Source organism: Oncorhynchus tshawytscha, linkage group LG13 (genome assembly GCF_018296145.1).
Source record: "Oncorhynchus tshawytscha isolate Ot180627B linkage group LG13, Otsh_v2.0, whole genome shotgun sequence".
NCBI lineage: Eukaryota > Metazoa > Chordata > Actinopteri > Salmoniformes > Salmonidae > Oncorhynchus > Oncorhynchus tshawytscha.
Genome location: NC_056441.1, coordinates 50152682 through 50167659, shown reverse-complemented (window position 1 = coordinate 50167659; position 14978 = coordinate 50152682). Strand labels below are relative to the sequence as shown.

The 14978-nt window shown below is 47.3% G+C and overlaps 1 protein-coding gene across 4 annotated transcripts in view; it reads right to left on the bottom strand.

Annotated features, from left to right (window-relative positions):
* The window catches only part of LOC112244717 (signal-induced proliferation-associated 1-like protein 3), an 89302-nt gene that overhangs the window by 26423 nt on the left and 47901 nt on the right, over positions 1 to 14978 (bottom strand). For all 4 annotated transcript variants that reach the window (XM_024412472.2, XM_024412473.2, XM_042295856.1 and 1 more), the window contains 5 exons: positions 8623 to 10309; positions 7047 to 7177; positions 2998 to 3186; positions 2627 to 2801; positions 2108 to 2211 (listed from right to left, as the gene is read on the bottom strand). In XM_024412472.2, coding sequence (XP_024268240.1) covers positions 2108 to 2211; positions 2627 to 2801; positions 2998 to 3186; positions 7047 to 7177; positions 8623 to 10081 — 2058 coding nt within the window. In that variant the 5' untranslated portion in view covers positions 10082 to 10309. The remainder of the gene's footprint in view (positions 1 to 2107; positions 2212 to 2626; positions 2802 to 2997; positions 3187 to 7046; positions 7178 to 8622; positions 10310 to 14978) is intronic.

The window sequence follows — 14978 nt, the reverse complement described above, 5'->3', positions numbered from 1 at the left end:
CTTACACTATATATTCACAAAAGTATGTGGAACACCCCTTCAAATTTGTGAATTTGGCTATTTCAGCCACACCCGTTGCTGAGCACTAAGCCATGCTATCTCCATAGACAAACACTGGCAGTAGAATGGCCTTACCGAAGAGCTCAGTGGCTTTCAACGTGGCATCGTCATAGGATGTTAACTTTCCAACAAGTCAGTTGGTCAAATGTCTGCCCTGCTAGAGCTGCCCCAGTCAAGTGCTGTTATAGGGAAGTGGGAAACGCCAAGGAGCAGCAACGGCTCAGCCGCGAAGTGGTAGGCCAGACAAGCTCACAGAACAGGACCACCGAGTGCTGAAGCGCGAAGCGCATAAAAAAATAGTCTGTCCTCGGTTGCAACACTCACTACCGAGTTCCAAGCTGCCTCTGGAAGCAACACTCACTCCCGAGTTCCAAGCTGCCTCTGGAAGCAACACTCACTCCCTAGTTCCAAGCTGCCTCTGGAAGCAACGTCAGCACAATAACTGTTCGTCGGTAGCTTCATGAAATGGGTTTCCATGGCTGAGCAGCCGCACACAAGCCTATGCAACAATACCATGCGCAATGCCAAGAGTCGGCTGGAGTGGTGTAAAGCTCGCCGCCATTCTCTGGAGGGACGAATCACGCTTCACCATCTGGCAGTCCAACGGACTAATTTGGGTTTGGCGGATGCCAGGAGAACCCTACCTGCCTCAATGCATAGTGCCAACTGTAAAGTTTGGTGGAGGAGGAATAATAGTGTGGGGCTGTTTTTCATGGTCCAGTATTGGCCCCTTAGTTCCAGTGGAGGGAAATCTTAATGCTACAGCATACAATGGCATTCTAGACAATTCTGTGCTTCCAACTTTGTGGCAACAGTTTGGGGAAGGCCCTTTCCTGTTTCAGCATGACAATGCCCCCATGCACAAAGCGAGGTCCATACAGAAATGGTTTGTGGAGATCGGTGTGGAAGGACTTGACTGGTCCTGCACAGAGCCCTGACCTCAACCCCACCGAACACCTTTGGGATGAATTGGAACGCCGACTGCGAGCCGGGCCTAATCGCACAACATCAGTGACCTCACTAATGCTTGTGACTGAATGGAAGCAAGTCCCTGCAGCAATGTTACAACATCTATTGGAAAACCTTCCCAGAAGTGTAGAGGCTATTAAAGCAGCAAAGGGGGGGGACCAATTCCATATTAATGCCCATTATTTTGGAATGAGATGGTCAACGAGTAGGTGTCCACATACACTACATGACCAAAAGTATGTGCTAGCAACAGTGACTGTACAGTTGGCATGTAATTCAAGGAACATAAATACTTTTAGCAGCACATTACCAACATAAGTACACTCGTGGGGTTTATATGACCTTGTGCATTCACCCACATTAAGTTCTCATGCAAACACTTGAGCCAACGATTTAAACACACACGCGCACACACAAAAATGGCGAGCTTAACAACTGACACTGTTCACCCAGACACACCGTTACCACAACGCCCTGAGGGATATGTAGGAAGGCAGAGTTATTTAAAAGCAGAAAGGGAAAAATAGTCTTTCAAAACCTAGAGACTGAGCCCCACCCAGCTTTGAACTAGTTATGAGAGAGAGGACTGAAAAGCCCATTCAAAGAGAACAAAGACTCCATAAAAATACTGCAGACACACAGAATGGAAGAGGAACAACACTCTAAAAGAGAAGCGAGGGAGCGGGGCAAGAGAGAAGTTCCATTTGATGAGCAGCTGCAAATTGTCCATGTCCGAGCCAGACAAACTATAGAACAGCGCTACAACAAACCACAGTACACAAAATATTTAACCCTTCGTCCGCCATGTGTCTTCTGAATCTGAGATGTATGACGCTCGATGGTGACACTCGGACGAACGTCCAAAGGATTAGTGAGACTGTGACAATGGCCACACTACCCAGAGTACCCTTTAGGAGTCTGGAAGAGTGCCTGAGCCTTTGTAACTACACCTGTGGGATTGACCAGACAACTATGAGATAGAAGGTTAGTTGAAGAGGCAGGATGAATCCTATCTTGTAGGCATGAAGGTGTCTGGGGTGGGCTGTGGTAGACCGTGCTGTGTGTGTGTTGGTCTCACCTGCTGGGGGTTGTTGGGCATGTAGGGCAGCATGGTGGACACGTGGAACATGACCTCATAGCCCTGGTAGGTGGTGTACAGGGAGTGGGTGCCCGTCGAGTCAGCTGGGGGGAAACCGAGAGAGAAACAAACACACGCACAAGCAAACACAGGGTTAATATTCCGTTATCCAGTCCCAGTTCAGCACCAAGACATGAACTCCACAAGTGAAGGAACACAATGGAAAGAGAGCGCCACATCAAAAGCCGTAGTCTGTAGAGAATTACAATACTATTTTAGGAAACCACATAACTCTTTTTTTCTAAACGTTTTTGCTTCATTAGGCAGTTATGTAGCAACACTGTTGACAGGAATCACTCATTTCCCTCAGTGTTCACACCCTTTAGTCAATCATTCTATGACTGCAAGGTCAGGAAGGCATGCAGAAAACTCTGTTCTGACATTAGGCACGCGCAGTCACCGGCGAACGAACGCCCTACTACGCACCCCCCTCACACACCGACACACGCGGACACGTACTCTTGGTGTCCAGCTGGGCGGCGTAGTTGGTGAAGCCTCGGAGGCACACCTGCTCCCCTAGCAGGTCCATGAAGGCAGAGAAGGCGGGCGTGGCCTCTTCGTTGTTATACATCTCCTCTTCGGTGCTCTGCCCTGCCCGACACAGCAGCACTCCCACCTTGTGCTTCTGACTCAGCTAAACCGGAGAAGAAACAAATATTAGGCGGCATTCACACGCGGACGCCACAGCCCCTGGCTCAAACAGAGACATTCCCATCTGGTGTTTATGACTGTAGCTGTAGGTGGTGATATCAGAGGTGATGTAAGACAGAGACAGATGCACAGAGATATCATAGAACTCGCGCCTGAGACCGTGACCCCGCTAGACTCACCCCCTGTTCGTCCAGTTTGAGGAGCTGCTCGGTGACCTTGGGCGTGCTGAGAGCCAGGCGCAGGCAGGACACACTGAGCTCCGGGACCACCTGCTCCAGCACCTCCTTCAGGGGGAGACCCCGCACCGTGCCGTGCCTGCCCGTGGAGGTCACAGCATCCTCCAGGATGGACCCCCGCAGCGTCACCAGCTACACACAGAGGACATTGGACTCATTAGAGATGTAAAAAAAAAAAAAAAAAGAAATACACACAAAGGAGATGAAATGTACTTTATTGTCCAATAACTTGAAGAGAACGTTCTCACATCTATGTCGCCGGGGAGTTTAAATGTTTTTGTTTTTTAGAGACATTGAGAAATAGGACAGATGTCCTATCAGGGCATATCTGCAATCTGTACTCGGGGTGTTTCCAGACAGCGGGGCTATAATAATCTCAGGCGCTGAGAGAGCTATACGTTATTCAAGGTACTCAGAGACCGCGGCACCGTGCTTCATTAAAACTGCAACACAGTGCTGAGGAACTAGACGGGGCGAGAGAGTGCTTCACCTTAACGAAATCAAGTGTTTGGCGTGGCGGAAAAGAAACCCCAAAACAGTGCAGGTTAAATTCCAGCTATTCAGATTGCCTTCCGGCACAATATAGAGCTCCTCTTGTCAATGGACTCCATAAGTCCTTTTATCAGATGCAGAGACAATGTTGTTTCCCCCGGTGACCTCTAACCTCTGACAAGTACCTCCAATCCATCTCTCCCCCTGAGAGGCAGGGTGGGAAACCCTATGTTGGCGTCCAGCAGTGACTGACTGCGCCAATCTGGGGCATTTGTGGGTTATGTGTAAGAATGTGTGTGTGTGTGTGACTGAGTGTGTATCGTGTGGTTACAGCATGCTGTGTCAGCATCGTTCAGACTTCAATTAGAGAGTATGGGAGAAGGGAGGGAGGGGTAGTGAGCGTTCTCTCGCTCTCTCTGTGGGAACCAAGGGCAGGCCTGAGTGGAGTGTCTGTGTGAGCTGAGCTCTGTAGACACAGGCGGCGGAGCAGCCCATTGTTCCATAGGGGCTAAGGTGATGAGGCCAGGCAGCCATGTAATCCAGCTAAAAACAACACGAGGGAGGGCAGCAGCCAACCAGAAGGGCACGGCCACAGGACTCACCGGTCACTATTGGGAAGCACATGTATTAGACAGGGTGCAAGCAGAAACGCTATGTACACCCAAGTCTATTAGGCTCGCTATTTGTGCAGTGGAAGTCAATCATTCAAATCAGTCGTAGAGTACGAGAGAACCTGTGTGTGCAGGAAAGGTAGTGCCAGGTATATGTGGACCCTTGAGTGCCCTAAAGAAATCGTGGCTTGGATTGCTTATGGGGTTTTCCACGTAAATATTTCAGTGCTTCTGGTGGTGCCCTAGTACGTTAATGGGAGTGCAAAAACCCTGCCCAAGGAGAAAGTGCCCACTTTTGTTTATAACCTACTAAAGAGGACTTCGGAAAAGCTAGACGGGTGATTGGGCCAATCATAGAGAATGCCCTGTCCCAGGGCTGGAGGGGTGGTGATCCAATCAGAGCACATCTTTGCTTGCCTGGCTACCCAGACTCCTCTCTCCGGCCAAACACTACGACACTCTAACGAACGTTCGTTTCTTCTCCACAATGAGTCTGGATCGGAGTACCTCCACGACCCTTCACCGAATGGGGATCACATTCAGGGCGTGTCTGATTGGTCCAAAAACCGATGGGTTGGGCCAGAGCCAGAACAGCCATGGGTAAAGCGGAGGTTTGAAAAGGTGTCATTGGCTTTGATACTCTTGATTGGTTAGAGACGATCCAAATCGCCAATTACTTTGTTTTATACAACGTCCCTCTTCACCACAAACTACTTCAAACGACGGCAGTCTCAGACTAAAAGTATGTAGCGAACGACAGAGCAACGGAATAATTCAGTTTGAGTCGTCAGGCTACATCTTTGCTTGAATGAGGAAGTTTGACATACAGTGGGGCAAAAAAGTATTTATTCAGCCACCAATTGTGCAAGTTCTCCCACTTAAAAAGATGGAGAGGCCTGTAATTTTCATCATAGGTACACTTCAACTATGACAGACAAAATGAGAAGGAAAAAAAATGCAGAAAATCACATTGTAGGATTTTTTATGAATTTACTTGCAAATTAAGGTGGAAAATAAGTATTTGGTCACCAACAAACAAGCAAGATTTCTGGATCTCACAGACCTGTAACAACTTCTTTAAGAGGCTCCTCTGTCCTCCACTTGTTACCTGTATTAATGGCACCTGTTTGAACTTGTTATCAGTATAAAAGACACCTGTCCACAACCTCAAACAGTCACACTCCAAACTCCACTATGGCCAAGACCCAAGAGCTGTCAAAGGACACCAGAAACAAAATTGTAGACCTGCACCCGGCTGGGAAGACTGAATCTGCAATAGGTAAGCAGCTTGGTTTGAAGAAATCAACTGTGAGAGCAATTATTAGGAAATGGAAGACATACAAGACCACTGATAATCTCCCTCGATCTGGGGCTCCACGCAAGATCTCACCCCATGGGGTCAAAATGATCACAAGAATGTTGAGCAAAAATCCCAGAACCACACGGGGGGACCTAGTGAATGACCTGCAGAGAGCTGGGACCAAAGTAACAAAGCCTACCATCAGTAACACACTACGCCGCCAGGGACTCAAATCCTGCAGTGCCAGACGTGTCCCCCTGCTTAAGCCAGTACATGTCCAAGGCCCGTCTGAAGTTTGCTAGAGAGCATTTGGATGATCCAGAAGAAGATTGGGAGAATGTCGTTCTGCCCTTGAACAGGCAGTTAACCCACTGTTCCTAGGCCGTCATTGAAAATAAGAATTTGTTCTTAACTGACTTGCCTAGTAAAATAAAATAAAGGTAAAAAAAAGAAAATATGGTCAGATGAAACCAAAATATAACTTTTTGGTAAAAACTCAACTCGTCGTGTTTGGAGGACAAAGAATGCTGAGTTGCATCCAAAGAACACCATACCTACTGTGAAGCATGGGGGTGGAAACATCATGCTTTGGGGCTGTTTTTCTGCAAAGGGACCAGGACGACTGATCCGTGTAAAGGAAATAATGAATGGGGCCATGTATCGTGAGATTTTGAGTGAAAACCTCCTTCCATCAGCAAGGGCATTGAAGATGAAACATGGCTGGGTCTTTCAGCATGACAATGATCCCAAACATACCGTCCGGGCAACGAAGGAGTGGCTTCGTAAGAAGCATTTCAAGGTCCTGGAGTGGCCTAGCCAGTCTCCAGATCTCAACCCCATAGAAAATCTTTGGAGGGAATTGAAAGTTCGTGTTGCCCAGCAACAGCCCCAAAACATCACTGCTCTAGAGGAGATCTACATGGAGGAATGGGCCAAAATACCAGCAACAGTGTGTGAAAACCTTGAAGACTTACAGAAAACGTTTGACCTCTGTCATTGCCAACAAAGGGTAAATAACAAAGTATTGAGATAAACTTTTGTTATTGACCAAATACTTATTTTCCACCATAACTTGCAAATTAATTAATTAAAAATCCTACAATGTGATAGTTGAAGTGTACCTATGATGAAAATTACAGGCCTCTCATCTTTTTAAGTGGGAGAACTTGCACAATTGGTGGCTGACTAAATACTTTTTTGCCCCACTGTATAACTAGCTGGGGTATTAGTGGAGGGAGGCCTACCAGCGGACCAGGGCAGTGTTTGGCTTGGCTGTTCTAAGCAGGGCCTGGTCAGGTGGAAAGTTCCACTGGTAGAGAATGGAGAGATTGGAGGGAGAAGGGAAGGTAAATGGAGCGAGGGGAAGGTGTGGAGCGAGAAGGTAGTGGATGTGGAGCCAACATGGGCTGCGGGGATTCACTGAGGTCCAGTCCAGGCATAAATAACAGCGTACAAAAAATCTGCAAAACTCCCACACACACTCTGCCTATTCAAACAAACATATCATGGCATCATCAGTATTCACCCTACTCAGTGTTCCCTCTAGCTGTGCGTAGGCAGGCAGTGGGAGGTGGGTTGGGTGTTAGTACCTCACTGGTTCTGGCGATGACGCGGTACTGGTACTGGTCCTTCAGGTCTTTAGTGTCGTCCAGTTTCTCCCTGCGGATACTCACAGCCACCGGACCCAGCTTGTCGTCCGTGCCAAAGTAGTTAGAGTGCTCTGCAGTGACACACAGGGACAGAGTGCGTTCACAACATGTCTGGGCATGCCTTTGGTACTGTTGAACACGTGTATTGATCATTTTAATAACAGCCCTCGGACATGGAAAAATGGAGGAGGGAAAGTAGGGGTTTGAGAGTGAAAGGAGAGAGCGGAGGAGGGAAAGAGAAGAGATATGCTCCGCTGAAAAGTGCGATAACAGCAGCGCTTGCAGTGCTTGTATGCATGTGGTTTCAATACATTTTCAATTGCACGTTGAATTAATCAGCTCATCAAGGAACCTGAGGACATCGAATAGAGCTACAAATGACAGACGAAGATTGCACGGCGAGCACGGCTTTGCTCGGTACAGATTCTACTCTTCCAGAGGAAGTCACGTGCTTGAGTAACCTTCAGGAGGTAGAGAACACAATAGGAATCTACAAAATGACTAAATTCAATTATATTTTTTATTTAAGCCACGGCGATACAATCGCTTGCTTTGACATACTAGCCTTATTGCTTTGCGTGGTATAGGCGTATCGTGGCCAGAAAGGTTGGTTCCATAAACAGAACATTCCACAGGGCATTTTATTACATTTTATTATAAGTGTGTGACAGACTGAAGACTGAGTAGCCTATCTGCTTATCTAAAGTTTGATGAATAAGTGGAAATCTCTGATAAGACGCATTCCTGAAGTAAAAAGGCTGTAAACAATTTCCACATGATACAGTAACAGCTTACTCGACTTCTCCTACTTGTGAGTGGAGGAGGAAGAAACTAGTGAAAGAACTGTACGTTTTCAAACTCAAACTCGTCCCTGCATAATTGAAGAGGCTCAGCACTGTTTAGCATTCCAGCTTGGTCTTGCAGTCTAAAATGTCAGCTTTCTGGGCGAGGCTTTTTGACATGCACGCAGGGCATCGCAGTTACTGCTCTGGAGCAGTCTCACGTTCCACGCAGCGTTCAGGGGGACAGGCAGTAGTATTTTTGGAGCGGTAACCTTCATCTCGGTGGTTGCAAGCGTCACAAACCCTGACAACATCTGTCTCTAATTAGGCTCTTACCAGATGATTTAGTCCTTGGGGTAGCTATCTATTTTTCCAGGGTCTAGAGAGGGAATTCTGGGAGCGCACACACACACACACACACACACACAGCTGTTCTGTAGGATGGGGGGGGGACCAGTGTCAGGATTAATGTGCAGGGGCAGAAAGAAAAACGTGTGTGTGAGGGATTAAGCTAATTCTTCTCTGAGCTACAAACTCAGTTTGTCAACAGACAAGAGGCAGGTACATGTTATCCTCTGGGACCGCTGCCAGGTTGGCTGCCCGTACAGGGACAGCTGGATGGAGGAGGAGAGAGTACCGCCAGTGGAAACACTAGTGATACGCTAGACTTTTGTGAATAGTTATAGTAAAAGTAGTTAGGCAGGATTGGTAGGCAAGATCAGAGGAGTTGTTACCTTTCCCGTGGAAGTAGTCTCGGTAGTAGCGTGCCCCCAGGTCCACGTGCTCGATGCTACAGAGTTTCAGCCTGTCCATTCTGGTGACTTGCTGCTCTATGGGTACCTCCACCACCGACACGCTGGCGTTGCTACGCCGAAGGCTGCCCCTCGCCAGGTCACCAGCGCCCCCCTCCCCTCCCCGCTCGGCCGAGGAGCTCAGGAAGCTGACGTTGCGCTCCCCGTGGCCCCCAGTCTCGTTGTGGAAGTGGGGGCAACTGAGGAGGAGCGGACTGGAGTTGGGGCCACCGGGGGGGGCGTCCAGAGGGTCCATGCCCAGGGAGGGTGTGGGCGCGCTGGGGTTGAGGTCTAGCGTCAGGTCCTCAACGCTGGAGTAGGTAGCGTCCAACCCACTCAGAGTTGAGGACCGTGACACAGCCAGGGAGACTGAGGCCGCCGATGCACCGGTGGCAGTGTTCCTCCGCTTGGCTACGTAGGCGCGCTGAGCAGCCGCCTCATTGAGGTCAAACAGGATGCTCTGGGCGTCGTAGTGGACAAAGCTCTTGGGGCACACCCAGGGTTTGTAGGGTGTATCTGTAGAGTTACGGCCTCCCCCGTCCTCCCACGCCTCCCCTCTGTCCAGCTCCCCTCTGCTGGAGCTGCGGAGCTTCCGGAACAGAGAGGACGTCCCCAGAGACGACTCTGTCCCCCCGCTCTTCTTTCTCACCCTGTTCTCTGACCGCCCCATCCCTCCATCCTCCCCCCGTGATGTGGGCGTGGGGGAGTGGCCCGTGAGGAGGGGTGCCGAGAGAGGGGAGTTGGTGTACAGTAGCTCCCCCAGGCGTCCGGGGGCAGTGCTGCGCTGGTCGGGCCTCTCCTGGTGGAACTGGCTGAGCATGTCAAAGAAGCTCTGCTCGGGGATGCCCTGCACGTCGATGGAGGAGGTGCTGCCGTACTCCCGGAACAGATTAGCACCTCCACGACCTTCCACCTCGTTCTCATCCTGCTCGCTCAGAGTCACCTCGCTGTTGGACCGCTGCCGTAATGGGGGGAAGGCACGCAGGCCTGAGGGAGACACTCTTTCACCTCCGTACACACCACGGAACTCCATGTCCTTTGTGCGTCGCCTTGGTAAACGAGCCACTCCTCCCCTCACCAGCCCGACCTCCGAGATGGGGAAAGATGTGGTCGTCGTGAAGGGGTCGTCTACATGGTGATTACCGCCTTGCCCGTTCTCCAGGAGCGACTCCCTCGATTGCGCATGGCGCGGTGGCCACTCAGCAATACGGGCGCGGACGCCCATCTTGGGAACGGAGACACGTGATTGGGTGGCTGGGTCAGAGGAGGGGGCAGGGTGGCCGTTGGGGGTGAGGTGGAAGGCGGCATGTTGTGTGAGGAGGGACCCAGGCCCTCCCCCTCCGCCCCTCTCCAGCAGGTCTGAGGAGGTGCAGGTGACCCCTCGATCTCTGTAGGTGTTCATGGCTCCCCAGGAGAGCTCAGGGCAGGACAGCAGGCAGGGGGGCAGGGAGCTGGCATCCCAGGCCAGAGTGGGGAGTAGGGGAGAGGGAGAGGAGCCCCACACACACTCTGCTGATGCTGCGGCCTCCACCTCCCACACACATCGCTTTCAATGGGAGGGTGGGACACCGCTGGTCATAGGCCCAGTTACACAGTAGGCCGTCTCTCTTCTCTCAGGCTCTGGGCAGATCTGGGGAGAAGACAAAACACACATTGATATGCTGACGACCACAATAAAACAACATGCACACATGGCATACAGTAATACACTGTTTTTGAACATGCACGCCCAAACACTAACATACACTGACCAAGATTCACCCCTACTACTCAATGAAATGACACCACGAAAACGATGACTACAGCAACTCATCTGTACTAGAATGTGAGAGAGAGAGAGAGAAAGAGAGATTAAAGAAAGAGAGGCGAGGGGGTTTGACAGAGGATTTCTCCTGTTGAGACCGATCTTCAGAATGCCTGGTTTATCATCATACTAGTGTCCTATTCAGCAGAAATACACACGCACTATCAATTCCCTTAACACCAAATCAAACTCCTGCATCATAAAGCCATGCTGAAAGCACTAGGCCATTTAAAATCCTAGCTAAACAGCACTTGTTGATCAAAGAAAATATATAAATCTGACTGGATATTCACACACACAGGTTGCTGCTGCAGTGTAATCGTTCAGCTAATATAACTGACAGCAGTATGTTTCCTCATTTTGCTCCTTCTATCAGCTGGTACTTAGTCGGGGGGGGGAGATGATAAATATATAGAGCCTTCAGAAAGTATTCACACCCCTGGACTTTTTCCACATTTAGTTGTATTACAGCCTGAATTTAAAATGGATTACAATTTAATTTTTGTTGCCACTGGCCTACACACACACACACACACACACACACACACACACACACACAATAACCCATAACGTCAAAGTGGAATTATGTTAACATTTTTACAAATTAATAAAAATGAAAAGCTGAAAAATCTTGTGTCAATAAGTACTCAAACCCTTTGTTATGGCAAGCCTAAAGATGTGCTGAACAAGTCACATAATAAGTTGCATGGATTCACTGTGTGCAGTAATAATGCTTAACATGGACTCCACACATACAATTATCTGTAAGGTCCCTCAGTCGAGCAGTGAATTTCAAACGCAGATTCCACTACAAAGACCAGGGAGGTTTTCCAATGCCTCCCAAAGAAGGTCAGACAGTCCCTTTGAGCATAGTGAAATGATTCATTACACTTTGGATGGGGGTATCAGTACACCCAGTCGCTACAAAGATACAGGAGTCCTTCCTAGGGCTGTGACGGCCATGACATTTTGTCGGCCTGTGATTGTCCAGCGAATAACTGCCGGTCTCATGGTAATTGACCGTTAATTAACAAACACGTTCTCTAGGCTTCCACGCATAGCCTACAAGCCACTGATGCAGACCTTTAGTAAATATACATATTAAAAAATGTAATAAATCAATTTAATATACCCAACACCAGGACAATAATTCCATTATCCATTTTAGACAGGTCTAAAGAAACATGATATGAAGAAAAAGTAGTCTTTTTTCCAAAGAACAGAATATCATACTCCGAGTTGTCTTTATGTTAGGCCCTGATATGGCTATGCCATATGGCTGTGGGCTACACTAGTTCATTTAGCAGACAAGATTTGCTTAGAATTCCGTAGCAAAATAATTTTATAGTTTGAAGAATACAATTGAGCATAGCTGAATAAAATAGAAAGGATATTTTCGCCAAACAATTTCCAAGGAAGTGCACACATGCAGCTATTCTGTGTTGAGCAGTTAACAAAGAAACAGGTCCACCTACATGCTTTATTTAGAGTTATTTATGCAACTTTAGTTGTGATACAAACATTGGGCTATATCTTTTGATTATTAATACATTCTAAGGCTTCATTATGCGAATATGCGAAAGTTGCTGTTGTTGTTGCTTTGTTTTCTCTTGTGCAGGCTGCACACACTTCATCAGTCTCTCCACAATTTAACAAGCACTTGATAATATTCTCACCAGGCCTCGAATTTCCCAGCAGAATCCCCCTTGTGTGGCCGTAATGCCACCTACAAAAATCCATGCCTTTTTGCAGCCTAAGTGGCCTTGTGTCCTTGGGCTGAATATAAGAATTATAATTCCCTTCTCCCTGCCGAGCTGCCGTGCTAGGAAGCACCTCTCACTCACATGGCTCTCTCAAATAATTATTATTAGCCAATGCCCGTCACAGGCATCTCAGCTAAGTAGGGTTCAAGTGACCGCAAACGCGGTCAGTTGTGCACTGGGGCCTCCCGCTCCTCTTTCTATTCTGGCTAGAGCCAGTTTGCACTGTTCTGTAAAGTGAGTAGTGCACAGCGTTGTACGAGATCTTCAGTTTCTTGGCAATCTCTCGCATGGAATAGCCTTCATTTCTCAAAACAAGAATAGACAGACGAGTTTCAGAAGAAAGTACTTTGTTTCAGGCCAATTTGAGCCTGTAATCGAACCCACAAATGATGATGCTCCAGACACTCAACTAGTCTAAAGAAGGCCAGTTTTATTGCTTCTTAAATCAGAACAGTTTTCAGCTGTGCTAACCTAATTGCAAAAGGGTTTTCTAATGATCAATTATCCTTTTAAAATTATAAACTTGGATTAGCTAACACAACATGCACCTGGAACACATGACTGATGGTTGCTGAATGGACCATTATCATGCACCTGAATCGAAACAGGTCATCTATACAGTTAAATAGCGAATGGAGGACGCTTTTCCCGTGGTCCATTTTCATGCCAGCCAGGTAGGCTATACGCCTGTTGTAAACTGAAGCAATGTGCTTAATATTAGGAAAGTTGTTAAATATAGTAGGCCTAGCCTATAGAACACTGATGGTATCCTCTTATTTTTAATAGAGGCCATCAAAACTCAGTTCTCACTCAATTGCATAGCCTATAGCCTATAGAAATGTTGAGCAACATGAGTTCATGGTCTCTCAAAGTGAATGATTTCCGAAAACATTTGCATGGACGAGGGACAATAGAGCTCCGAGTACCAGGCAATTAGCAAGTTTGGTAGGCTACTAATGACCATCAGCTGCATCACAGTTTGGAGGAGCCTAATTACCTTGACTAAACAGCCACTTGGAATTGGACTGCCGGTGTGGCAGTAATACGGCCACAATAACAGCCCAGCCCTATGAATTCACCTTTCAGCAGGACAATAACCTAAAACACAATCCAAATCTACACTGGAGTTGCTTACCAAGAAGACGGTGAATGTTCCTGAGTGGCCGAGTTACCGTCGAGTTAAATTTACTTGACAATCTATGGCAAGACCTGAAGATGGTTGTCTTGCAAGGATCAAAAACAAACTTGACAGAGCTTGAAGAATTTTGAGAAGAATAATGGGCAAATGTTGCACAATCCAGATGTGGAAAACTCTTAGAGACTTACCCAGAAAGACTCACAGCTGTAATCGCTGCCAAAAGTGCTTCTACAAAAGTATTGACTCAGTGGTGTGAATACTTACGTAAATTAGATGTCTGTATTTCTTTGTCAATAAATGTGCAAACATTTCAAAAAACAGGTTCACTTTGTCATTATGGTGTGTGTAGATGGGTGAGAAACAAATATGTAATCCAAGCCGTAACAGAATGTTGAATAAGTCACGGGGTATGAATACATTCAGTTCCAGGGTCAGTGCCAATACCATATTTACAAAGTGCAGGGATACTGGAGTGGTAGGTTTAGATATGTATAGGGGTAAAGTGACTATGCGTCAGGATGGATATATGATAAACAGAGTAGCAGCAGCATATATAATAATTGTTTGTGTGTGTGCGTGCGTGTGTGTAGAATCAGTATGAATGTGTGCTTTGAGTGTGTGAGCATGTGTGTTGGCGTGTCAGTGTGAGTGAGTGCTTGTGGGTGAGTGTGTAGAGTGTACATGGAGTGAGTGTGAATTAACAGTGCAACAATAAAATAGAAGGGTCATTGCGGCAGGGTAGCCTAGTGGTTAGAGCGTTGGACTAGTAACCGGAAGGTTGCAAGTTCAAACCCCCGAGCTGACAAGGTACAAATCTGTCGTTCAGTTAACAGTTAACCCAGTTAACCCACTGTTAACCCACTGTTCCTAGGCCTTAATTGAAAATAAGACTTTGTTCTTAACTGACTTGCCTGGTTAAATAAAGGTTAAAAAAATTTAAAAAAAATAATTTGCAGCGCCATGCGATCGAGGGCGGTGCAGTTGCCATACCAAGCAGTGGTTAGGTTAGATTGGCAGGAGAAAATGCATAAAAACTAAAGTCGTATTTATGTCAAATGGAAAAAAAGAACGTGTTTTAAAATAATTAAGACCCCGGAGTGTCTGCTATAAAAAAATAAAATAGGCTTGGGCTAAATGGCTTAGAATAGATCATCCTAAATTGAGAGAGAGAAAAATATTTCTCTGGACATTTTGCGCTGCTTTGGTGAAAATCTCTACTCTCTGCATTGTTCTCCTGCATTCTGTAAATGTGTTTACAACACATTTATTGATAATATGTTATGCAGGCTATACCAAAGGAATAGGCCACTTGGCATGGCCCTGCTGTGGGTTACCCGGTCAGCTCTTTACTGCCCGGTACCAGTCAAGTTGAAATAGCCTATAAGTAGTCTGTCACATCATGTCGTCGTCACCATCGACGATGGCTCTCAATCATCTTCGATATCAGATACTATCGTAATATCGCCCAACCCTACTCTACCCCCTCCTTCTGTCCATTCTCACCCTCCCTCGCCATGTCGTCTTCAGAGAGAAACAGACGAGGATGCACACAACTAGGCTACTTCATACTCAGCTAAGGAAGAGAAGGGTGAAA